Source organism: Rhinolophus sinicus, chromosome 16 (genome assembly GCF_057876585.1).
Source record: "Rhinolophus sinicus isolate RSI-liver-muscle chromosome 16, RSI-T2T, whole genome shotgun sequence".
NCBI lineage: Eukaryota > Metazoa > Chordata > Mammalia > Chiroptera > Rhinolophidae > Rhinolophus > Rhinolophus sinicus.
In genome coordinates this window covers 187560414-187587960 of record NC_142516.1, presented here as the reverse complement: position 1 = coordinate 187587960, position 27547 = coordinate 187560414, and the positions used below count along the sequence as shown (strand labels likewise).

Sequence of the window (27547 nt, the reverse complement as noted above, 5' to 3'; positions counted from 1 at the left end):
AAGTACTCCCCTTGGGAAGCTGTGCACTGATGCCAGTGCCTAGTCCACCCTTCAAAGCAATTTTGGAACTCTTTTTCTGGAATGGCCATCAGAGCTGTCGGCGTATTACCCTTGATGTCCTGAATGTCATCAAAATGTCTTCCATCCAGTATTTCCTTTATCTTCGGGTAAAGAAAGAAGTCATTGGGGGCCAGATCAGGTGAGTAGGGAGGGTGTTCCCATACAGTTATTTGTTTACAGGCTAAAAACTCCCTCACAGACAGTGCTGTGTGAGCTGGTACATTGTCGTGATGCAAGAGCCATGAATTGTTGGCGAAAAGTTCACCTCGTCTAACGTTTTCACGCAGCGTTTTCAGCACTTCCAAATAGCAAACTTGGTGAACTATTTGTCCAGCTGGTATAAATTCATCATGCATAATCCCTCTGATATCAGAAAAGGTTAGCGACATGGTTGCAACAAGTTCATGAACTAATTGTCAGACCGCGTATGCACCGTGTGCCGCGTGTACCGAGGGTCTAGAGAGAGAAACGGGTTTTTGCTCTTGGGATTAGTGTGGGGATCAGAGACAAGCGACGGCAAAACAATGCAATCGTGGCTTTGTGGAGAAGCGAAGTGGGAGCACAGGAGGAGAGTCCCCTGGGGGAGAGGGGACGGGTCACGGAAAGCCTCTCCGAGGAGGTGGCCTTCGAGCCAGCCCAGCACTGAATGACAAGGAGTGGGTGAGGTGCATGCTGGGAGTCCCCAGGACCATCTGTGCCCAGGCACCGAGAATGGGCATGAAGGGCAGACAAAGGTTATGGCCTTTGGACACACGTTGGCGAGTCTTTTCCTGGCTGCCGACCCCAGTCCCCTTCCCTTAGGGGGCAAGTCACCTTGTGCATGTGTGTTAGTGGGCAGCAGTGCCCTGCTTGCCATGACAGAAACCAAGGAAGGTTGTCTGGGCCAGGGGCCCGTCAGAACCCAGAAACCTTAGCAGCAATTCCAACAGGGAAAATGTAACGTACTTCAGTTCAACAAGTTCCATTTATGATTAAAACACTAAATAAAATAGGTATAGAAGGAAAATACCTTAACATAATAAAGGCCATATATGACAAGCCCTCAGCTAATCTCATACTTAACAGTGAAAAAGTGAAGCCCTTTGCTCTACGTTCAGGAACACGACAGGGCTGTCCCCTATCACCTCTGCTTTTCAACATAGTGTTGGAAGTCCTCGCCAGGGCCATCAGGCAAGAGAAAGAAATAAAAGGCATCCAAATTGGGAATGAAGAAGTTAAATTGTCACTCTTTGCAGATGACATGACGCTATATATACAAAACCCTAAAGACTCCACCAAAAAGCTATTAGAAACAATCAACAAATACAGTAAAGTTGCCGGCTACAAAATCAACGTACAAAAGTCCATTGCATTCCTATATACTAACATGAAATCGCAGAAAAATAAATTTAAAAAAATAATTTCTTTTTCAACTGCAACAAAAAGAATAAAATACCTGGGAATAAACTTAACCAAGGATGTGAAAGACCTATATGCTAAAAACTATAAGATATTTTTAAAAGAAATTGAAGAAGACACAAAAAAAATGGAAAGACATTCCGTGCTCATGGATTGGAAGAATCAACATAGTTAAAATGGCCATATTACAGTATACAGATGGCCCAAAGCAGTATACAGATTTAATGTGATCCCCATCAAAATCCCAATGGCATTTTTAAAAGAAATAGAACAAAAAATCATCAGGTTTGTACGGAACCACAAAAGACCCCGAATAGCCAAAGCAATCTTGAGGAAAAAGAACAATAATGGAGGTATCACACTTCCTGACTTTGGCTTGTACTACAGGGCTACAATAATCAAAACAGCATGATATTGGCAGCAAAACAGACACATAGACCAATGGAATAGAATTGAGAACCCAGAAATAAAACCACATAAATATGGACAGATAATTTTTGACAAAGAAGCAAAAAACATACAATGGAGAAAAGACAGCCTCTTCAATAAATGGTTCTGGGAGAATTGGAAAGCCACATGCAAAAGAATGAAACTGGACTGCTATCTGTCACCATGTACCAAAATTAATTCAAAATGGATCAAAGACCTAGATATAAGACCTGAAACAATAAACTGCATAGAAGAAAACATAGGTACTAAACTTAATGGACCTTGGGTTCAAAGAGTATTTTATGAATTTGACTCTAAAGGCAAGGGAAGTAAAAGCTAAAATAAACGAATGGGACTATATGAAACTTAAAAGCTTCTGCACAGCAAAAGAAACCATCGACAAAATAAAGAGGCAACCAACTGAATGGAAGAAGATTTTTGCAAACAGTGCCTCCGATAAGGGGCTAATATCCAAAATATACAAGGAACTCATACAACTCAACAACAAAAAAACAAACAACCCAACTGAAAAATGGGCAGAGGACCTGAAGAGAAATTTCTCCAAAGAGGACATACAAATGGCAAATAGACATATGAAAAAATGCTCAACATCACTAATCATCAGAGAAATGCAAATCAAAACCACAATGACATATCACCTCACCCCAGTTAGAATGGCTATCATCAACAAGACAAATAGTAACAAGTGTTGGAGAGGCTGTGGAGAAAAAGGAACCCTCATCCACTGTTGGTGGGAATGCAGACTGGTGCAGCCGTTATGGAAGGCCGTGTGGAGGTTCCTCAAAAAATTACAAATAGAATTACCGTATGACCCAGCAATCCCTCTCCTGGGTATCTACCCAAAAAATCTGAAAACATTTAGAGATAAAGATACGTGTGCTCCAATGTTCATTGCAGCTTTGTTTACGGTGGCCAAGACATGGAAACAACCAAAATGTCCTTCGATAGATGAATGGATAAAGAAGTTGTGGTATATATACACAATGGAAACTATTCGGCGGTAAGAAAAGATGAAACAGTACCATTTGTGATAATGTGGATGGATCTTGAGATTATAATGCCAAGCGAAATAAGTCAGACAGAAAAAGTCGAGAACCATTTGATTTCACTGATATGTGATATATAAAACTGAAAACAACAAAAGAACAAGACAAACAAATGAAGGAACAAAAACTCATAGATACAGACAATAGTTTAGTGGTTACCAGAGGGTAAGGGGGCTGGGGGGTGGGAGATGAGGGTAAAGGGGATCAAATATATGGTGACGGAAGGAGAACTGACTCTGGGTGGTGAGCACACAATGGGATTTATAGATGATGTAATACAGAATTGTGCACCTGAAATCTATGTAACTTTACTAACAATTGACGCCCCAATAAACTTTAATTTTTTTAAAAAAAATACTAGGAGAGAGCTCTAAGCAAAACAAGAACAGCCAATGCAAGATACAGCCCTAGCGCACTCTCTCCTCTCTTTAGCAAGTACCCAAGAAGGGATCTAAGAACCTAAAAGTGCTGACACACCTTGCTGGGCAGATGTGACCAGCACCCCCAGCTGGTGGGGAAGTTCACTGGGGGGCCAGGGAGCTGGAGTTGGTGCACAGGGAGTGGCCAGGAAGGTGCTGGTCCTCCAGAAGCTTCTGCTGGGACACCAGGAAAAGTCACTGGACAGTGAGTGACACCAGACCTACTACGCTCTGCTGACAGCCGCAATGCAGAGAGAAAACCAGACACAGCAGAAACGGAAAAAGCCCCTCCCCCGTGCCCCGCAGTGTGCCTCCAGCACCCTACAAAGCCTAGCGCGGCAACAGCTGGCAACGGCTGGCAGCGCTGACGCAGCGTCAGGGCCCAGCTCCAGCGTCTCAGAGCAGGACAAAGGGGTGGGCCTGGAGGGGCACTGAACCGTACCCGGCCCAGCTTGCGCTCCTCCTTGCTCCAGCACTGTCTTGAAGCGTGAAAATCACACGCATGCACACGCCCCATGGAGCGTGAGCTTGGCCAAGATAAAAGCAGTTGCAGTGAGAGTGAGTCCAGGACTCGCATGGCAGTGGAGACGGGACCACATCTTTCTGCTTTGAAACAAAAATGCATCTGTGATGCTTCCCGCTCTCATCCCTCTGCTCCAGCCGCATCTGTCCTTCCAATCAGGCCCCTTCCTGCTCACCTTAGACAATGACGTCTTCAAGGACCCTGAGACACGGAGGATGGGGAGTGAGGCCACGAGGCTGGACAGATGACCACAGCCCGACTGACAGCCCCGGGAGCCACAGCAGGTGTTTTATATTCGGGGCAAAGGGGAGAGAGGGTGTTCGTAAGATGGGGCTCTTGTCGTAAAGACGTTTCAATATTCCAAGCAAGGACATTGAAAAGGAGGGCCTTGACCCAGGCAGAGGGCCCTGGGGAGGGAGGAAAGAGCTGGGGGGGCCAGGAAACAGACAGGACATGGGGCAACAGGATGGGGTCAGGAAAGCGCCATGACTTGAGCAACAGAGTGGGTTCTTTCTTTCATTCAGCAAATACTTACTGAGCACCTACTGTGCGCACTGTTCTGGGTGCTAGGTATACAGCAGTAAACAAAACAGCCCCGTCCCCCAAGCAGTTTCAGTCTGGGCTTGGGGAACAGACAAAAAAACAAATAAGCAAAACATCTCGTGTGTCATATGAAGCCAGGTGAGGGGACAGCAGGTGCTGGGGGGTAGGGGTGGGAGGTCCCTCAAGTGCACGGCAGGTTTTGTGCTGGGTAACTGCTTGCTGGGGCGGGGGGGGGGGGGCACTGTCCTGCGCATTGTCAGATGCTCAGCGGTTCTAGCTGACATCTACCAACTAGAAGCCGGTAAGGGCCCCACACAGCAGTCACAGCGACCAAAAGTGTCCAAACACTGACAAACATCCCGTGGGGGGCAGGGGTCTCGCCTTGTTGAGAACCTCTGCTGTAGATCGTGTTGGGGTTTCGCGTTTTACGGCCCAGCACAAGTCTGCAGACATTCCCCGTACTTGAAGTGAATGTGTTCTGCAAGCGTTAGGGATTCTGAATTTAGGGGGGAAACTCAGGCACATGCAGACTGTAGTTCATTCTATATCCAGCCTACACTTTATTAAAAAAAAAAAAAAAAAGTAAAAGTCAGTGCCACGAAAACAAGCAAACAAAAACCTTCAGAGTTGTCAAAATTAAAAGGGACAAAAGAGACTCAACAACCAAGTAAACAGTATGAACCTGGGTAAGAAACAGCTGACACATTTTGGGAACAACTGAGGGAACTGACATACGGACTACACAGGAGGCGGTACTGAGTTATTTTAGGTATGATAATGGTATTACGGTTAAGTCGGAGAATGTCCTTAGTGTTGGGGATGGATGCTGAAGAATTTCCGGGTGAAATGACGTACACATCCTTTCAAATCATTCACGTGTGTATGTGTACAGGCTGATAATTAAAACCCCCTTGGTTAAAAATGTGCTAAAGAGCCCAATCTTGTAAGAAAAATTATTTTAGAATATACATAGAAAAGTCCAAAAGCCATATGCCAAACATTTAACAGCAGTTTACCTCTCAGGGGTCACTTATGCAAGACTTTCACATTTTATGTTAAGGTCCAAACACCATAGAAATGTCTAACAGCGTACATATCTTTACAATCAGAAACAAAGTTTTAAAACCCCTGTATGTCCCAAAAGACAAAATATATGTATTTATCAGATAACTACTTAATGGCTACCACTATTCCAAGTTTCCAGCAGCGCCTTCTTTTTGTGGGGCTTGGGAAAGGGAAGCTGTACACGCTACGGGAAGAACCGCCAGAAGAACGCTCCGGAAAGGCAGCAATCAAGTTCCTCTTTTCTGAGGAGTAAGGTTTGCTCATGCTCGCCCCCAGGTTCCTTCAACGAATGGACCTTGGTGACAAACTAAGGCTGACTATTCTTTCTTACTTGTAAGATAATAGCAGAAAAGAATTCAAAGATATGGGGTTGTTAAACTAGGGGAAAACTACACATTTGTTTTCATTGCTACTTCAATACTAAATTTCAACACAACTATTTGTGCTGACAGTACTCAGGAAACTGGCAGTCTGTAACAAAAAATTAAATTGTTTCAACTAATGAAGCAGTAAGATGCTTCAGAAACATCTCCCACAATAATTATCTTGCCAAAAGAACCCCACAGTACAGGTAAAACTGGGGCGATCGGGGTGAGATCGGCACCAGGGTCAACAGCCTGCTCATGATAACGTTACAGGTTTGCAAGAGCTCACCACTGGGGGAACTGAGTAAAGGCACACGGCATGTCTATGTATGTGTTCTTACAACGGCATATGAATCTACAAGTCAGCTCAATAAACACTTCAATTAAAAAAAAACTTTTTAAAAAGAATCTGCATAAATAACAGACGTGAGGACAAAGTAGGAAGCAAAAATCTTTATTTTTTTAAAAATTCACATTTATTAAAAACAGCAATTTCTAGCCAAATAATATAAAGCGTTTTAAATTATTTGAAAGTATGTACATTCTTTGTATAAGTCAACACTTGAAACTGTACAGATTTAAACAAATGTTTATTTCACAAACAAGGTGGGTCACTGTCACGTACTCAGCCTTTGCGACGTGTCTGTTTCAGAAATAAAAGATTCAACACAAGAACAAGTGTTGTCAAATATTTTTATCCTTAAGAACACACTCTGCTCTGTACATCGAATAAATCAGTCACCGTATGTACAATAACCATGCCCTCATTTCTTTGGAAAAGGCTTTTTAAAAATCAAATGTACATATAATATACAAAACTGGGTATTTTACAGTTTCTTTCATTAAACGTACTTAAATAGTAAGTGGAAGTAAATACAATCTTTCTAATTCATTCATTTCATGTCAAAGAATGACTATGGACCCTCTTTACCGTCTATCTTCCCAAAACATAGAGTATTAAGCTCGATCAAGCAACACCCATCACCAATTTAAACTGAGTTGAAAAACAAGTGACCTGTTGAAAACGACAGGTGTCAGAATACGGTCATAACCCATCTGTACGCTGGGGGTGTGCTTGAAGGGGATGAGAAATGCTGCCAGTCACGCAGAATGGGGTCTGCTGCTACATTCCAGAACCCTCATCGGTGTTCCATCTCTAGGCTAGTGTTCAAATAATTCAAAATTCCTTTGGAACCAAAAAGCAGGCTACTTTTACTGTAACGTCAGAGGCAAAACCAATCCGATCAGGAAATCGGTATTTGCAGGAAAAGTCATAGACGTGTGATTTATGTGACCATCCCTGACGTAGTGGGGTGGCTTTGGGGGCGGGGAGCATCTTCACCCTGCTCGACTGTCGCAGGGACACAGCACAGCCCCCGAATACACAGGCCGCGAGCACGCTGGCTTCTCGGAGGACTGACCCGAGGGCAGTGGCAGGCAGGCTGGTCATCCGTCCCGCGTGCGTGAGGCACACTCTTCGTGGGGTTTCCTCCTCCCCTTCACGTGCCAGCTGTACACGCCCCACTGTACTTCCGACTCAAAAACATTGACGACTGTTCCACGGCAGTTCATTAAAGACACTGCATTTATCTATTGCGAGCCGGCGGCCGCTCCCTGTTCTTGAATGTTCTGTTGTACCTCAGCAATCGGGGAGTCTAGGTCCTGCGACCGTCCAGGAGGTCCCTGCACACAGAAATGACCTCACCCCAAACCCGCGGGCAGAGAACACCCTGAATTCCCAGGAATGCAGAATGCGTTCTCAGAAGCATCCAATCTGCTCCAAACTTAACTTCAAAGTGACAGAAGTGTTACGCTAAATCGAGGGTAGAAACAACAGTTCTGGAAGTAAAAGAAGAGTCACTGTGGAATGCTCAGTGGTCAGCGTTGCAGTTTCACACTTTAACAAGCCTTACTTTAGACGCTTTCTATTTAGCTCTATTCCCATCAAGTTCTCTGCCGTACGTGCTGCCACCTCTTCTCATTGCACATCTTTTGCGAAGAACCATCTCACTGCGTGCCCACCATAGCTACCTCTTAAAAACTTACATTTCCTGCGATCATTTAAATGAGGCCGTTACCACCGCTCGTGGATTAATCTTTGGCATTTTGATGTGTTGAGAAGGGAAACACCAATCTTTTCACGCCGCAGTCAGCCCCGAGTGGCACGCCTGTGTGGTTCTGGGGACAGTCCCACATCTAATTTCTCAGCGTCCTGCAGGCCGCCTGACTCTGACACTCGTACCAGCCAGACTGTTTGCGCACACAGCCCGACTGGCCTGCTTATTTAGAGATTGACAGCAGGAGGTTCAGCTGAAAAGCAAAGCGAAAGGCTCATTAGTCAGTTCTGCCGTGGAATTCCGTAAAAAAGGGGTTCAGACCCTCCAAACAGAATGAGAGGGAAACTCTACAATTTTTAAGAGACCAGTAAACATGGCTGTAAGGTATAAACTGTACCCACATTGACGGTCTGGTTTCTGAAGCTGCCACCGGCACCAAGTTTGTGAGGCCTGCGGGGAGCTACACTCTGCCCCCCAATCTAGGCCCGCACGCATTTAGAGTCCAATGAGGATGACAAAAAAACTCCATACCAGCACTGACAACGGACAGAAATCCATCTAGACAATCAATTTCACCCTTTTCTACGCAGAGCGTGTTTTGGGAAGACCTGTGTGTAAGTTCCATTCTTTCGGTGACTTTTAAATGCATCAGAACAGGCACAACACATGAATCTCAGCCCCACACTAACTCTGACTGAACCCAGGAAAACCAGACAAGTCCGCCATGGCGAGAGCGGGAAATGGCAGCCTGCACACCGCTAACCTGCCACCCAGGTTCTGGTGAGATGGGCGGTTAAATGAAGACGGCAGTGAACGCTTCTGTAAAGTACAAACTTCTGTAACGTATAAATGCACAGTTTTGTTACCCAAATCATCACCCCATAACCTCTTCAAAAATCTGTACTTCAGTGACAGGAACACAAAATCACCGGTTTTTCCTGGCCAAAGTACAAAACCTGGATCTAATCAGGAGAAAAAAAGACAACTCCAAATTGAGGGACATTCTACAAAATAACTGGCCTGCCAAGGTCACGAAAGCCCAAAAAAGGCTGCGGAGCTGCTCCAGCTTAAACGAAACTAGAGATGTGGCACGTGACGCAATACTTGGACTGGGGAAAAGATACAGGACACTGTCGGGACAACCGAGGAAATCTTAATACGGACTGCAGCTTAGACAACAGCATCAGTGCTCCAGCTCCTGTTTGGATCATTGTATGTGCGGGGTGGGGTGGGGGGGATTCCTTGTTCTTAGGAAATACGCTGACGCATTTCCAAGCAGTGGTTCCTAGCTTCCTCTCAAATGACTTAAGAGGGGTGGGGAGGCAGATGAAAGGGAGAAATCAACAACAATAAAGCAAATGGGGCCAACTGTAAACAACAAGGTAAAAGTCCTTACTTATTACCATTCTTGCATTTTTTTGGAAGTTTGAAATCGTAACGAAATCAAGTTACAAAAATATGTGCAGATGCTCCTAGACTTTGACAAGCGCACTGCAGGCTGAAAACACCGTGAGTGGAAAATGTATTTGATACACCTAAGCTACCGACATCCCAGCCTAGCCTCGCCCACCTTGATCGTGCCCAGTCGGACAAGATCACGTTCCACACTGTGGAATATCGGCTGTTGCCTTCATGATGCATGGCCAGCAGGGAGCTGTGGCTCGCTGCCCGACCCACATCACGGAAGAACTGTACCACACGGCACTGGCCCAGGAAAAGATCCAATTCAAAATGCCAAGTACAGTTTCTACTCCCACACCATTGTTAAGTCAAACCATCGTAAGCCGAGGACTCTGTACTATATCACGTACTGGATTTTAAGAAAATGGGTCACAGCTTTTCCCGCCATCATGCAGCCCGTGGACACCTGCTGGGAACGGGATTTCTAAAACAACAAATACATCCCAAGGCTGTGGTCCGAGGCCATAGTGTGGGCAGTCAGCGGGGTCTCCGGAACCAGAGAGCACACAGCTCTTCTTAAAACTGCAAGTGTTTACGGCCAAGATGAAACTGGGTTCTATCTCGGCAGGAGATGGGCTTATGTGTACAAGCCCAAGATGAACACAGTGACTTCTGGTGGCAGAGCGGACAAAACTAGAGTAACCTGGGGAAAGGGAACTCGTGCTCATGCAAACAGCGGCGTGGTTCGAGCCCAATTCTGAAGCAGCCTCCCTGCTAGGTCACAGGACACAGAATCCGTGTAATGCTGTAGCCATCAAGGATTTAAAACTTACTGAAAAGAAAACAAAAATGGATTTGTTCTCTTGAAAAAAAGAAAAAGAGAAAAGAAAATGGGTCACAAATATCAATTCCCAGGCAACTGAGAATGGGAGAGAAAGTGAGAGGGAGCCAGAGGGTCCCTCCGGGAACAATCCGTGGAATCTGAACACAACGTGTTTCCCGCCCTGCAGCTCTTGGCCAAGTGACTCAACCAACTTTCAGGGCCACAGCTTTGTCATCGGTGAAACCAGGCAAATACAGGGGCTCAAGGGAAGACGAAACGAGGGGGTACACATCAAACACTTAGCACAGGCCTTGGCAGCAGGCTGCAGTAACATCAGCTATTACTATTATCTAGAAAATGGAACAGTTCTGAGAGGGCCAAGTCACAAAGAGGAGGACGGTCTCCCCTGGTGTTTTCACACTGGAGGTTGTAACCCACTGGCTCCTCCATAGAACAGGCTGAGAAGCAGAGCGACTGAGTTGCACATAATGTGGGCGGTCATTTACTGGCAACCTCCTAAGTGACTCCTGACACACACAGACACACACTAATAACACTGTATCCTGCAGGCAGGAGGCAAGTGCGGGCTCAGGACCCCTGCGTGCCCTTGGAAAGCCCCGCACGCCACATTCCGGTCATGACTATGACCGGAGCAAAACAGGAGACAACTCGGAAGCAGCGGAGTCTGGCTCCCCGGTATATGTCATCAGTTTGGCTCAAATAAACTCGTATAAAAATTCTCAAAAAAAAAAAAGTCCGGCCACTTTGTCGAGTGGCTTCTCTCGGATCCGTAACCAGTGAGCTCAGCGCAGCCTCCTCCGCGTTCCCTTAGCGCCCCACTCTCCGGAGCACCCTGCTTCCTGTCTCACTCACACACGTGACGCAGGCAGAGGACGGCTTCCGTGAGCCATCGCATCCCACGTGTGCCCACTCAGCCTTCTTGCCTTTTCCACGCCTGAGCCCCACGCGCCCCACAAAGGCTCCACCCTCCAACCCTCCTGAGACTCCATTCCCCTCTCCACTCAAGGACGTTTCAGGGTCAATTTTCCCCCTCTTCGCTCTTCCCCATGAACACACGCACGTACACTTCCCCCATCTTTAAAAATAAAGAAGGTTAACGGCAATAACGAGTAAAAAGTTATCTGAGGTAGGGGAGGAAAGGCTGGGGGACTGCGAGGGAAGCAGGAGTTCTCCCTACTTACCTGTCCTGTACTTCTCACTTGGCAATCATGTAAGTATTTACATAATTAAAAAACAAAATCAAATAAAAATAGGGGGGGAAAAATCTCTAAATGCTGAAAACAAACCTAACTATGTATCAAGTTAGTAGTATAATCAACAGAATATCATTACTTCAAATGCCTTATAAAAAAGTATTTTAACTGTACAACCCTAGAACTGCAGACACATGTCTTTACAATACAACCCATGTAGCAATACAAAGGCATAGATACAGCCACAAACAAGAATGGCCACAAACAATCTGACACCTGCTACAAAAAGGCGCCTTGAAAACACTACGACAGGAGAAAAAGCCAGTCATAAAAGGCCACGTACTACAGGGTTCCACTTGATGAAACGTGTAGAACAGGCCAATCCCCAGGGACAAAAAGTAGATTAGAAGACGGGGATGGAGGGTCTGCTTATGGGGATGGGATTTCTTTTAGGGCAGGAAAATGTTCTGGAATTAGGTAGTGATGATAGTTGCACAACTCTGTGAATATACTAAACACCACTGAACTGTCCACCTTACAAGGGTGAATTTTATGGCATATGAATTACATCTCAATAAAACATGACCCATTTCTCCTCCAGCTACCACCCGTCTTTTCTCTCTCCATGTAGAAAAACTCCTCAAAAGCCTCAGCCACACTCTCTGCCTCCAGTCTCTCACCCCAGTCTCCACCCATTCCAGTTAGGCTCTCAACCACCTGCCCAGTCTCCCCAAAGTTCTCTAGTGCTTACCATACACCAAACTCCTAACGGTACGAAACTTAAAGTGTCCACAACACCAGCCTACTCCTGGTATATAACAGATGCTCAGTAAAAACTTTCTGATTGAATTGAATAAATCAAGGACAGTCAACACAGACTGAGCTCTACATTGTTTTTTAAATTGAGGGAGAAAGAAAACAAACACTTCTAACATCTATTCTAATCCCTAAAGTAACTTTCATTTTTTTCATTTGAAATATGGGCCTTTTATCATGCATATTGCAAACAAAATTATTCAGCAACCTAAATATCTTTCACAAACAGTTCATTTATCTTAAACACAACAACTTTCAATACCAGAAAGGATTAAAAAGCAGCTGAAAATTCTAAAACCATCACCAAAAATCTGAGGGAGCAATTCAACATTTGAAGCCTTGCTCACCAAATACTGTACAATTTTTAAAATTAAAACTAAAAACACAGCTACTCAGAGACCTTCCTCAAGTCAGAGGTTCTGAAAGTGACAAGGACCCGCGTACTAAGCTTACCTGCTCCACAGAAGGACAAGCAATGATCTGGACATCCTCAGGGCTGAACTCTTCCTTTAACAAGACATGGAACTTCTGGAAGACTTGCTGAATGTTATTCTTAGAAAGAAAAGAGGCATAATACTAAACGAGTTACTCAAAACATATGCAGTCGTCTTAACCATGAAGCACTAAAGATGGTAAATTGTAAGGACAGTTCCCAAAACGAGTGGCAGAAATGTATCTTTCATGGGATTACCAAAGACACACAATTTGTACTTAACATTCCACACGCTAGTAGCACCCAACTAAGACTCAGTAGGTTACATGTTCTGGAAAAATCTTCTGGAAAAACCAAACCCTAGCAAGGCCTGTGCCCCCAGAGAATAATAAGAGTCTTCAGCAGCAGTTTCTTACACAAAAGATAATAAAAGTTCCCAAACACATGAAATGTATTTTAAAAAGCAACCAACGCCTTGGATGAAAATGTGAGCTCAACACAGAGCTGGAAGTTACGAGTACTAAATTTGCTCTGACATTTAATCCCTTGGCGGCTGTTGCAAGCCATTTATTTCCACTACTCACCAGTAACACGGGTCCTAATTCCTGAAATGCTGCTCTCTCAAGTGCTGGGCTATATGCAGTGCGAGGGTCTGATTTGTTATTTATTAATTTACTAATTTCTACTTTTAGATAGAAATTACCTTAGTGCAAAGGTAACATGTAACATAAAGAACTGAAGACGAAGTGAGGGTAGGGGGGAAAAAGATATAATCAGACAGATGTAGGCTTTGCAAGCCTGTCAAGAATCACAGTGATTATTGGTCAACTTCACTAGAATAGTACACCAACGTTTTGAAATGTCTGCAGGAAGAGGAAAATGGCAGACAACGCAAGAACACTTGAAGCAACTGGCCAACATTCAAATAAATTATCACGATACTCACCCTAACAGGTTTAAACAAGATGAACTCGGTATCTTTATTGGAGAGATACAATGACATACTTCTCAATGTCAGAGGCAGCTTTGATTTTATTGTCTTGTAGACACTTGCCACAAGGTCACCGACCTTTGCTGGAAAGAAATTAACCTCATGAGTGTCACAGAGAAAAAGAGAAGAAACATTTCCATTTTCATTCAGAGGGGAATACAGGGAGAGAAAAATATCAAAGAATCTTTATTTCCCCAAAGAACTTCTTTCACTTTTCTTGTTTATTTACCAAGTTTAATTTACAAGCCCTATAAACATTAAGTATCTACTAAACACAAAATTCTAATCCCCAGGGTTATGGCAGCAAAAAGAACTCTCCCGGCATGCTTCGGGACATTCAGAGGGGCATCTGGAGATAAGAGCTAAGGTAAACTAAACAAGGAGCTGCCTCATTTGCAGAGCTGACTCAGAGTGAGAGTTGCTCTCAGCCTCGCAAGATCATTCAGAAAATATCTGCAGATATTTAATGGGAATTAAAAATTCATCTGTTACATTCTTACAGTGTATTATCAGAAAGGGAACAGAATTCCAGAAAATTGTAACTGAAATAATTATGTAGCCTAGCTACATTGTCTGAAAAGAAGTTAAAATGGAAGAGTAGTAATATGTATGAAGTACTTAAAAGAGGAAATTACCTAGAAAGTTACAAAGGAAAAGACTGATTAGTAATTTCAAAGATACTCAACCCCACTCATAATTAAAGAAATGCGTATTAAAACTGAAATTTTCATATTGGTAAAAATTACGGGGGCGGCCGGTTAGCTCAGTTGGTTAGAGCGCAGTGCTCTTAACAGCAAACTTGCTGGTTTGATCCCCACATGGGCCACTGTAAGCTGCACCCTCCACAACTAGATTGAAACAACTACTTGACTTGGAGCTGATGGGTCCTGGAAAAACACACTTAAAATAGATAAAAGTTAAAAAAAAAAATGACGAAGACTGTGAATACAGGTTGGCAGAGGTGTTGGAGAGCAGGCACCCTCACCCACTGCTGACGGGAGTATCAGCTGGTTCGGCCGCTTTGGATGGGGACCAGGCAAAGCCCAGCAAAACTGAAAATACACATACTCGTTCACTTAACATTTCTACTGCTAGAAATTTACTTTGGATATACTCACGACGTACCAAATGTATGTGTACAAGGATGTTTATTAAAGAGTGTGGAAAAACAAAACAACTAAAAATAATTTAAATACCACTAATAAAATTATGAAAGAAACTGTGCTACACTGATGTACTTTACGTACCCAGTAAACAGAAAGCGTGGAGCTGGACAGGCTGATACAGAAAGGGCTCCAAAATACAGAATAAGTTAAAAAAAAGCGAGGGATACGGTATCATCTTATTTGTGCAACACGTTTTAAGTCCGTACATACATAAATAATTTGGGGAAAGAAGCCATTAGTGGTGGTTACCCTTGAGAGATCAGTCTGGACGCAGAGAATAGAATTACTTTTCATTTTACATCACAATTCAAATTCTATACCATGTTAAAAACCATTTTGTAATTGAGGAGGGTTCTGTACAGCAGGGTTAAGAAAGTGTCAATGCTGTGAAGAAGAAAGAACAAATAATCCAGGAATCGCCCTTTTCCATAAAGAAGATGACGGCTCCTTTAAGACAGTTCATTGCGCAGGCTCTGGTTCTATCACCACTGACACACTGAGACACTAGTCAGAGCCCCCCGAGCACCAAAAGGTATGTGCGGAGCCTCGTAAATAAAGTACAGTCGTGCTCCCTTATCTACGGTTTCACTTCCCATGGTTTCAGCTACCCTCAGTCAACCATGGTTCAAAACTATCACATGGAAATTTCCAGAAAGAAATAATTCATAAGCTTTAAACTGCGCACCGTCCAGAGTATTGTGATGAAATCTCGCCATCCCTCTCTGCCCCGCCTGGGACGTGATCACCCCTTTGCCCAGCGTCTCCAGGCTGTGTAGGCTCCCTGCCCATTTTTCACTTGGCGGCTGTCTGTTATCAGATTGGCTGTCGGGTAATGCAGTGCTTGTGCTCAAGTCGCCCTGGTTTTAACATAACATGGCCCCAAAGCGCAGGAGCACAGCGCTGGCAATTCAGACTTGCCTTAGAGAAGCTGTGAAGTGCATGGATGCACAGGAAACAGCATAGTATGTGTAGGGCTCAGTACCACCCTCGGTTTCAGGCATCCACTGGGGGTCCTGGACAGTATCCCCTGTGGATAACTGGGGCGACTGTATCGCCAATTCCTAAAAAGATGTGTTTCCCAGAGTAAATTAACAAAATGGTATCCTAATTTATAACTCGATCTCCTATGAGTTTATCATGAAATGACCCCCGGGAACCTGATCAAGTCTGCATGCAACAGTAACCCTGGGTTTCTAGAGGCCCGAGACAAGGCCCTCAGCTCTTTCTGATTTGGGGGTCGGAGGCCCCCAAATCTCTCTTTGACATGTATGTATGGACTTCCTGTATGACAGATCAAGAAACAGCAACTCCACAGCTGTGTGTGGCTAAATGCGGCAGAAGAAATGACGACGTAAATGGAAGTGCCCTGGCTGGATTCACCAAGACCTCCTCACTCAGAAACAACAGGGGTCAAATGACAAAACAGCAGGCCCTGTTTCAACCGGGCTTGTCAGTTTCTTTCCATCTTCACTACTGACAATTCTAGTAATGCTGAGAGCACAATACACCCAACACACGGGGTTCTATCAGGGCTCCACTTGAGAAAATGACAGCCCCCACTGTGAGTGAACAAGGACCTTCCCATGGGCCTGTGCATGAAGCCCCTGGGCTTGGCGGTGCTTATATGCCTCTGCCTATTTACTGTTTCCACCTAGTTTAAGAAAGATTACACCCAAGAGTTTCATTTACATAAACATTCAAAATAAAATCAGTTCCTATTTCTAAACAGGCTCTGCAAGTGGCCGAAACCTTGAGCCCAAGGCCCAGTGAATCCAAAGATGATCAGAATTCTTTCTAGAACGTACTGAATTATGGACCAACAAGGCTGCTCCTGCCTGTGGGGTGAGGGGTGGTCAGAAGGTGGTCATGACCAGGACCACCATGGTTAGAATTTCCAGTGTTGTCAGTAAACGAATCCGGTTTTCTTTCTTCTGACAGAACGTACTACAGCCATCAAATATGCTCTCTGTCCTTCAACAGGAGGGCAAAGACTTCAATCTCACACACAATGAAAAGGTCGAAAAGAATAAAGACGTCCTAACACTCACTGTCTCCCTCACACAGTACACAAAAGGCCTAAAGCACGTCACAAACTTTATTTTCAATAAAGCTAATCAATGCAAACCTATACTGACATCAGCACAGTTCACATGACAAATTTTTGAAATAAAATCCTGCCTTCCTTTCAAATACAACTGCTAATTCTCTACATTACAAATCTTCCTAAGAGATACATAGCTAGTCTTTCAACTTCTTAGTTCTAGTTCAACTTCAAATTAACCTGAGGCATTAAATAATAATAACTGAAAATTTTAGAATGGCCTCAATTCTTTTTCCCAAAAGAAATAAATACCTGACAGACATAATCATCTCGCATATAGAAAACCAATCATATTAAAAACCTACTGTCAGAGTACATGCCCGTAGACAGTCAATTCTTTGTGGACGCTAACACAGAATCACTCTCTGGATCTCTCACTCTGAGGAAAAAGCTTCCCTACTGACTTGGACACAGCTCACCCAAGATGAACAGTTTTCATCTTGCCATTTTAGTTTCAAAGGGTCTCTATCATAATATGGACCAGGGAATGGCCAGAAATACCAATCTAAAAACATTGTTTATTCTGGTTTCATGTCACAAAATGTATCAAAAATACCCCACAAAGTTAGTCAAGAAAAAAAAAAAAACCTTTCGGTACAAAAAGAAACTTACATTTAGGAAAGAATAAGACTGGGAATATCTCAAACATACCTGCCAATCAGAGAATGGTATGGCCTGCTGACTCCTAACTGACACCTGGATTTTTTTAATTGTTTTCAAACACTCTAAAATGTTAAACAGACCGTGTAACTTGCATAAAATGTGGAACAAAATAATGTCCAACATTTCTTCATATAATGCTTGAAAATACTTGCATTCTCTCCCTAACTTCATACTATCAAATACAGTATTTTCATCAAAGCTGTAACACAATGAAAAGTGAACGTACAGACCAACAGACTCAGTGTTTCCATCTAAACCACATTTGATTGCTAACTGTGTGTGTGTGTGTGTGTGTGTGTGTGTGTGTGTGTGTAGGTGTGTACACACTTTTGGTGAGTTAAGACCTGTAAGCTCCAAACTGCATTTTGTACTAACCCAAACCACTGTAAGAGGAGGAAACCAACTCTAAGCCCTCAGAGCAAGGACTATAGAAATGCAAATTAATCAATATCCTAAAACGAAAAATGCCTAACAGTAAAGTATGAATGATACCTGGCTGCGCCCACGGCTGCTGTGACAGGGTGTACTTGGGTCCTCCCTGACTGGCCATTGTTTTTAATGCTGAAACCTAGTAGAGAAAAACAGAAAAAAATTTCATTTCATTCATGACAAATTACACTAGTACTTCTCTCAAAGGATACATGCCACCATTTGAACCTATTAAAACATAACGATAATCAAATGTGCAACCCTAAAAGAAAATGCATCATTCCAAAACCTCTTTTGTGATTCCAAGGCAAAAAACCATACCAATGGTCGTGCAAAAAAACAAAACAAACCACACCAATGACAGCAGGCATCCTGCCTGCAACATTTGGGGGTGTAGGGACACCAAAATGAGGACCTAGAGAAAAGTCAGTCAACACCAAACAGAACTCTCTCTAAGAGGACGGTTATGTTAACATTAAATTATTGTATGTTATTAGAAAAATGTCAGCAGCTGGACAAAAGCTCCTTTATACCTAGAGGATCCTTTCGGTACATCACAGGCAGACAGAATGTTATTTAAATAAAACCAGGACTTTCAAATAGCACCAAGAGGCACAGTGGCCCCCGTGCTGCACGTACCCTGGGATGCCCACCTCCCAATCATCTTTTTATTCCTCAGCTTCAGCACAGAGAACAAAACCAAGGAAGTACAGCGAGGTTCTCAGACAAGACGTTCTTAAGGGGGCCAATTACAGTGCAGCCAAGGCGTAGCTGGGAAGGGTGAAGGACAGAAACTGCATAAACATTTCTTAAAAACAAACAGGTGCCAAAGAGCCAGGCCAGGCCAGGACGTTGGCCTCACCCGAAAGCCCATTAGAAAAATGTGAGCACCAACTCTTTAGATTTCTCATAAAGAAGGACACACAAATATGGCTTAAAACAAACTCTTAAGTAATGTTGGACTGGTTGTGGGTGTTATAGAAAGAGCACAGCATTTTGAGTGAGGAAAGCTGAGCTCTAGACACCCCCTGCGTCTCCTGACGGAAATGGTGGCAGGTCACTGAGTTTTTAGCACTGCTCCCAAATATTTTCCAACATAAATATATAGAGATACTAATGTGTCTACACTTACAAAATAGGAACATGGTGCTCTGAAAACTGCTTTCCCCACTCAAATGGGAATTCTGGACATTTTTCTGTATCCAACAGTTATGTTTCGATAGTAATGGCTGCCTATTACTCCACTGGTAATTCCAGAATTTAACCAATTTCATAATGACATACACTTAGGCTGTACATAATTATCTGTGTATTGAAAACAAATACAAACCTGCGTATCCATCTCTATTTACTACCTAGATAATATACTTGGAGTTAAACCTCAGGAGCATTTTCTTCACACGTCTTCCCATTAGCCCATCTTTTTTTAAAACCCTATAGGATGAACACAGGCCCACCTGTCTCATAATGACAGTGCTGGAGACATCTTAATTTCACGTGTTTCCTATCTTGATTTCCCATTAGGTTCTTACTCCTTGAGAACAGAAATTAAATTTATAGGTCAAATTCTATTAAACGTACCTCATCAAGAAAAAATTTTTTCATTTATAGTGTTGCTGAGGAAATTAATAACACTTCAGAGGAAATACTAAGAATAAACTTGCAACACTTTAGCAAATTGCTTGAAAGAAAATGAATATTGCTAAGTAGAAACCTGAGTTTTTTGCATAAAGTGGTCCCACCAGGGGAAACTTTTAGCTTAGCTATAAGTTTTGACTTAGCTATAAACTTGAAATTGTACTTCCTATAACATGCTGTCATTCAGATTTTTTGCTAAAGCAAACTCGACACTTCGAATCTGCAGCTTATAGTTACAAAGCACTTTTATGTATGTGACCTTGTTTGGGTCCTCATAATAACTTAAGAAACGGGGAGGGATGCAGCAGCTGGCTGCACTGTAGAGAGTAGAAAATTGAGGCTTGGAGAAAGTCAGTGACTCGCCTGCCATTTCAGTCAGGAGGTGCGGAGGGGGCCTAGAGCTCAGCTTTCCTCACCCGAAATGCTATACTCTTTCTAGAACACCCAGGGCCAATCCAAGTTGTACTTCGGAGCTTGTTTTAAGCAATATTCGGTACAATGAAATTCCAGAACAATTAAAAATGTGTATCAACAGTTTCTGAGTTTGATAGACAATATCTGACCTAAATGTTTTCCTACGAACCTCCACCCCCAACACTTAGAACAGTATTTCCATTCCCTAGGGCCATTCAAATACTTGGAGAAAAGGTTATTCTCCAAGGAGCAGGAAATAAGGCAATAGAGCATGCATGTTCTTCTAGGGCTTTTTACTTTTCTCACGAAATTTCATGAATTATACCAAAAAATCAGGATGTTTACACTAGACCATTAAGATGTTGTAGAAATGCTTATCTCATGTATCCTAAGTCACTATGTAAAACTTGATGTTCTCAATCTGGGAAGTGAAGTTGTTTTCCTTACTCCAGGTCCCAGGGATGTAATGGGAATTAATGAAAAGGAAGCATTTCAACATGAAGAGGCCAAGGAAGGAGCTACTAAAACAAAAAAGCCAACTTAGAGGAAAAGACAGGGGTAGGGGATCAGACATCAGAATCAAACCTTGAGCCTTTAGGCTCAAAAACGAGTCTTCTGACAACCTCAGAACGCCCCCTACTCACTCCCCCAGCTTGCTGCATTACGCGAACCCAGATGTGTTTATAAAATCAGTTCACACTTAGAAGCAAGCTGAGGACATTTGGTTGACGAGACCTACATCCAAACTGTAAATACAGGACCGACAAGCAAACAGCCAAATGAAAGGTGAAATACTGTTTCCTTTGTGTACCTGTGGGTGCTGTTTTTCTTACAATCATTTATCCAGGAGCCAGCACTGGCTGCCCTATAAAATGCCAACTACAATAAAAGAGCCAAAGATTCTGCACTTACCTTTAAAAAAAAATCATTTCAAAGTTTTTAAATCCGTCTGTCTCTGCTAGCCAAAACAACAGTAACAGTCACCAGGAAAAGGTGAAAATGTTTGGCCCACAGATTCTAAGAAGCCGTGTCTGAAATGATCGCTATACCCGTGTGAACTCGTGCTTCCATGGCACGCCTGTGCAGGGGTGTGCACGTGCGTGGGGGGGGTGTATCTTTACCTCTGACTCACTCTATGCCCAACAGGACAGGGAAGGCACCTGAATTTGGAATAAGATAACATAAAAGGGATGCTCAGTTCTCTACTAAATAGTGACTGGAAACTCAGCGAGGACCAGTGAGGGCCCAGGGTTGATAAGGACAAATGAGGCGACTGTGAATGATGTGAGCAAGGGGCCCGCAGACTGAGAAAGGGGGGTTGGCTTCTCAGTGCCCCTCAGGGGAGGGCCTGCCCCCTCCAGTCCACAGCAAGGGGAGTAAAAAGAGATGCTGGGACAGCCGCTCAGAGGTCCCCACTAAGTCACGCACATGTCCCTGGAGAACCAGTATGAAACTCACACGTGGAATACGTCTTTGCTATATAAACCTCTAATTTTAAAAACAGTGTTTGCAGTGTCCAGAGTCGTGCAAAATGTACAACTGCACAGCGGGAACAGGTTTACCAAACTTCTACTAAGGTCAGCTGGAACACTGTATCAGCAACTGTTCATTCTCTTGATTTCAGAGAAACTGTGCTTTTCTTACAAAAACAAAAACCCTCTGATCCTAGATTTCATTATAATCAACTTGCTTCTATAGGAAGTTTCACTCTTCTGATGACTGCAAAATATTCACCTGTAGCATTTCCCACCAGTGCTAATGTGGGTGCTCTCCCCAAAACACACACTCTGATTATAAGCTGGTTTCCATGAGGACGATCTCAGTAAAAAGTATGAAAACTTATCTGTAAATTACAAAGTATCAATACTTGTACCACTTTTTAAAATGAATACCTGGATGAAAACATTTCTACCACCACCCTCTTTTTTAATTTATGTAGTTGGAGAAAAAACACACACACATACTCCAAATACTTGACAGACGAGGACTAAACTCCACTAAAAAATTAGTATATGCCAATGATAAACAAGAGTAGTCTGACTAGTTTAACATTTCTATTTGCTTTTTGGGTTATTTATTATTTTTTTAAAACTAGCATGGTCTGTTTTTATCACAGGTTTCAGGCAAGTGAGTGTCGGTGGACCCAGCAGCAGTCACCGATGAACAGTTTGCTTAGCTGTGCCCTGGCCATTTCGTACATACATCTTATCTCCCCAGTTAAGACTTAGAGAAGTAAATTTAAGAGAAAGGGCTGTGATATTTTTATTCTTTTTAGATGTCTTCTAATACAAATCTGGACAAGCAGTAGAGGCTAATAAAGTCAATTTCAAGAGTTTTTAAACATCTTTAGGAGAAAAATTCTTAGTAACAAAACTTAAATTTTTTTTCTTAATGATTAGGTTGAAACAGGAAAGTTCAAACAGCCATGATCTAAGGTTTTTATTGCTGACATTAACCAGCTGATGGATCTTAGCGAGGAGACAGAGACAGATGATTATAAACCCATATATATATATACCTGGTAATTAACAATGCAATGATGTAAAACCTTCAATTCTCAATTATCCATGCAAAATGGAAGGGAGCAACAGCATGGAAAACAAAGAGGGCAATAATTCCCCCAGTTAAGCACCAGGAAACCCTGACAGGCAGGACTGCCGCTGCCGCGAGGTCCTAAGCCAGGAAAAGGGAGTCGCCAGCCACGTGCAGCTCCCCTCCAGGAGGATAAACAGGACACAGCTAACCAGAGATCTGCTGTAAACAGCTTTGCAATATTAGCATGCTTTCACTTAAAAACCAAACACTCTACAAGCAGTTTTTATCTACAAGTCCAACATAAAAAGCTTCCATAGCAAGAAACACGGTGATTTCCTGGACAGAATCACTAAGCCTTGGGCTTACTATCGCCTTCTGCCCGAGTTTTCACAAGAGAAATGCAGGGTCGAGTTGAAAGTCGCTTTACAGCAACTGCAGCCAGGCCCATACCTTCGTCATGAACTCCTCCAGCTGCTCGACGAACTGCTTGGTCTGCTGCTGAATGAACTGCTCGCAGGCCGACTTCAGGTGATGGTCTACGTCTTTTTTAGAGTCGAGGTAATGTTCTCTTATCTCAGGAGTCCCCTTAAAAAGAAATGACACGTTCCTCCTGCGTTTACGTGCCGCGACACTACCAGGCGTGCAGGATGCCACTTCTCCCCCACCCGTCAGACAGACTCCCTCTCACCTCCAGCAAGAACTCTATCAAGGCATTGTTGCTATTCAGCCGAAAAAATCTTGGAACAGTCATGGGATTCAGGATTTTAAATGCTGCATCTGCGAAACAAAATCACTCATCCTGTGAACATGTGGTTTCCACAGAAAAGCTGAGTTACTATTCCAGTGTATTAACGTACTCTAGCTCTGGTATCACAAAGCAGGGGGGCTCATTTTCACCAACTCCCCTCCAGGATGAGGGTGAGGTTCGTGCCAACGATGGCTACAGTACCCACATCCAGTTATTTTCTAGAAGTCCGACCTGCGAAATGACTGTTTGACTTAATTATTCATTTATAGAAAATAAGAAAAATGATAAATGATTGCTATAAAGTATGTTAGCTACATTTAATCAAAATCTTTTTAAAAAAATGAAAAATGGTAACTGATACCTTAAAATTTCACCGCTTACTTTTATGATGCTAAATAGGTTTTTAAAAAATATATTCATATACTTACCCAGCTTCTTTTGTTAGGATCCTGGCTGGCACAGAAATTTATTCATTTGAAGCAGAGTAAATAAACTAATGTGTCAGCCAGAAAGAAAACACCAAAAGGACATATTCACCCCTTAACCTCCAGACTAACTAGAATCTATGCAAAGTATTAACTGAGGTCTCATTGATGTTCAAATGCAATAAGATATAACATTAGTCGTGAGAGGTTAGAGGCTTAAAAGACAGTAAGTATTATTAAGTGATAGTCAGAAAAGACCATTTCCTTGCTTTGCTTTGCCAGACCAGAGAAAGCAAAGCGTGAAATGCTTCCAACCCTGTTTTACCACAATAGTTCTTACTGCCCTGACCCCGATCTTACTGCAAAAGAACCTCTATCAGATTCAGTGAGCAGAGGAAAGCTTTAGTAAATAGCTCTGTTTCTGCAAAATACCTGAGAGAGGGCCTGCAAAAAATAATAAATCACCTAGGGTAGAACTGAATAAGCTCCATGATGTTTTAGGGCAAACATACTTTAAACCAATACTTGCTAAATTATAGGGTATTGCATTTTTTCACAACTCAGTGGATCTAAACTGGAACCCAGCAGCAACAAATTACGAATTTTTAAAACATGAAAGAGATCAGCTTTGCTTTATCCCATCACTTGAATAAAGTAAGGACTACAGTGCCTGGTGTTCTTCAAGGTTAAGAGAGCTTCCCGCACCTCACACTGAAAGGAAAGAAGGAAATCAACTCGAATGGCTGAGAGATGGAAGCCTCTGATGATAATAAGCTCTAAAAAAATTATGCATTCCCTGAGGGCAAAAACCAGGAGATCTGGCTGCTGTTTAAAAAAGAAAATCACAAAGCTTATGAAGAACACACAGGCTTACAATCCAAATTCCAACAGAACCAAACGGTGTTCTCTGTAGGAGAAAAGGAGAGCGCGTGAGGAAAGGAAAAGGAGAGACCTGTTCTATAACTCAGGATGAGTCCCCTGGCGCTCAGGTAAGCAGCCGCTGTTCCTCAGGAGGCTCAGTGACAGGCTGTGTTAGGGAACTAGCAACCTGCAACCTCGGAAATCCTGGTTTTGGAGTTCCACTGAACCACAAAATACAGAAAATAATTTGAGTGACTACGACTTTTCTCAATTCCCCTAACACATGAGAGAAATTCACTGATTACATAAATGAATGGCTCAAGTCTTTGGAGATTCTCTTGAAAATGGTGAAGAAAAGAGAGTTGAGGTAAGTTTGTAAGTAATTAAGGGAAATGAGAGCTATCTTTGGCGTACCCTTCACCGCTTAAGATCAATGCCTTAGAAAGTAACTACAGGGGTACCTCGGTTTTCGAACGTCTCCACTGACGAACATTTTGGTTTATGAACGCCGTAAACCCGGAAGTAAATGCTTCGGTTTCAAACACATCAGGCGGCTTTCACTGTGCAAGATCCTGAGGCCTAGCTGGTGGCTGTTTTCAAACGTTTCAGAGCTCGTGGATTACATTTGAAAGCCGGGGTATCACTGTACTTTGACCTTTTAGAAATCATCGCTTGTTAATTCAGTCATTAGGCTGGAGGAAGCACCTTTCCCAAGATGAGCCATGTCCACTACCAACTCCAAGGCCCTAGCTCCATGATTACTGAACCAGCTGATTCGACAATAATAACCACTTACACTTATATAAGCACCTGAGGCTTACGAAGCACCTTAACATACGTCATTCTCAACGATCTCGCCTGAGCCTGACCACCTGGGGAAGGTATCACGACACACTGATTGCCCGCACTTTACCTGGGCACACAAGCGAGAACACCCATCCAAGACCACACAGAGCCAGGAAATGACGGGCCAGAAACAGAACCGGACGCTTTCAGACTCCGGTTACATATTCCCCCCCTTTTACCCAGCTGGCTCCTGAACTTTCATGAATTGAGCAATTCAACTCAATGTTTAAAATCATCCCAATGAGCTGACATTGTAAGTAGCTGTTAATTTTTCCTTGTGCGCTGGTTATGGTAACACGAGGGGGAGTCTAAGAGAGGGAAGGCTGTATGACAGACTGGATGCTCGGAACAGCTCCCCTCAGAGAACCTCGCAAGGCAGATGTGATTAGCATGTGGGCAGTTCCGCGTGGCATGAACAAGGAACATGCTCAGGAGGCACGGCATGCAACACAATTGCAGATGAACATAAAATAAACCCATAGTCTGTGCTGACACATTTGGGCAGGTGGGACACCTCCAACTGTGCAGCCCGGACAACAAAGTACCTCTAGTTCTCTTGAGGTCCAGGGAAATTTCCTTAATGGTGAATTCAGTGTGAAACGGAGCGATTTGTTCACGAAGAATCAAAAGATGCTTTATTAAGAAAAGCTGTCCATCAATCTGAGTCTAAATTGTAAGACAGAAAAATGGCCATTATCACAGATTAAATAAAAATGAGCATATAAAACACACACATTATTAATCCACATTAAGTTTATGGTGCTTGACCTAACTTTTTGACTCTTAACCTACCTTTATGGCACCAACACTTCTTAACTGTGCAATGAACTCCCCATATTATCCAGTTTAGAACTATCTGGAAAAACCTTGCTTCAGACTCTTACTAACACTGTCACTGGCTCCACTTAGTAAATCCAAGACAGTAAATCAGAAAAATGGTTGTAAAGCAACACAGGAAGAGAAGTCAGATCTGTTTAACTTGATGCAACAGAAGTGTAGCCAGACAGCAGCACAGAGCCGGCAGTAAAAGAAAAGCTCAAAATCTGAGCAGGATTCTGACTCTCCTCTCTAGTTTCCCTTCAGTAATGTGGTTTTCACTATTTGGTCAAAGTGGTTTCAAAATCCAGAGTATCAGAAATACTCGTATTTAGGCAAAGGTACAAAAGGAGCCCCAAATGGATGATGAGTCGGGGTTACCATTTTGGGTCATCCAGCCGGCAACAGAGCCCTGACGCCCACCGCCCTGACAGTCTGCATTTCCTTCTGCCCTCTCTTTACCCATCCACAAATCTTGTGATTCAAGCTTAGTTCTGCTGGCTCTGACCCAATCCCCAAATAGTGAAGAACCAGAGTGCTCGTTTCAGAAGAGAGTCTGTGTATCAACAGAGCAAGGCTGCATTTACTCCTTCCTGCTGCTACGCCAGATAGAACTCGACCTGGAAAATATTTCTAATGAAATTACACTACATTAGGGGAAGAATAAAGGGGCTATGGAAAAATGACTCCTCTCTGGTCTCTCTCCCCCCACCTTCTAAATAAACCCACAATCAACATGTACGTGTGACTTATTTGAAGGAAATCACTTTGCACTCTGGAACACAGCATTAGATTAGTAGGAAATGCTACCTATTTTGTATATTTGCTCTAGTTTTTAAAGAACTAGCAACTTCAATGGGCAAAAATAGTATAATATAGGTTTAATCGACTTTATTAAAGCTGTTGTGATCCAGCAAATAGTATCATGTTAGTTTACTGATATACTAGATAATTTACTTATTTATTTATTTTTATATACTGCAATTTTATTTCAATCACACAAACGAGTTAGCATGTAGGAAATTTAAATGAAACAGTACAACAAAAATAGCAGAGAACCGAAAACTCTAAACAAGGAAGTCCACCTAAAGCATGGGAATTCAACATTCGTTAGTTTCACCTTCAGTTTGTTTTAAGGAGTGGGGATCGAACCGGCGACCTTGGTGTTATTAGCACCATGCTCTAACCAACTGAGCAAACCGGCTACCACTCATCTTCAGTTTTGATTGACACTTGATGCTTGCAAATTTCAAAACAAATTTTGAAATCAGGATGACTCTTCTGACGAGAGGTCAGCACCA

General features: G+C 43.0%; 1 protein-coding gene across 1 annotated transcript in view; it reads right to left on the bottom strand.

Annotated features, from left to right (window-relative positions):
• Positions 1 to 6307: 6307 nt before the first annotated feature.
• Positions 6308 to 27547, bottom strand: part of COG3 (component of oligomeric golgi complex 3) — a 53791-nt gene continuing 32551 nt past the window's right edge. The window contains exons 17-23 of the mRNA XM_019756980.3: positions 25976 to 26096; positions 23239 to 23327; positions 23001 to 23135; positions 18027 to 18102; positions 13560 to 13687; positions 12634 to 12732; positions 6308 to 8179 (exon numbers count right to left, since the gene is read on the bottom strand). Coding sequence (XP_019612539.2) covers positions 8150 to 8179; positions 12634 to 12732; positions 13560 to 13687; positions 18027 to 18102; positions 23001 to 23135; positions 23239 to 23327; positions 25976 to 26096 — 678 coding nt within the window. The 3' untranslated portion in view covers positions 6308 to 8149. The remainder of the gene's footprint in view (positions 8180 to 12633; positions 12733 to 13559; positions 13688 to 18026; positions 18103 to 23000; positions 23136 to 23238; positions 23328 to 25975; positions 26097 to 27547) is intronic.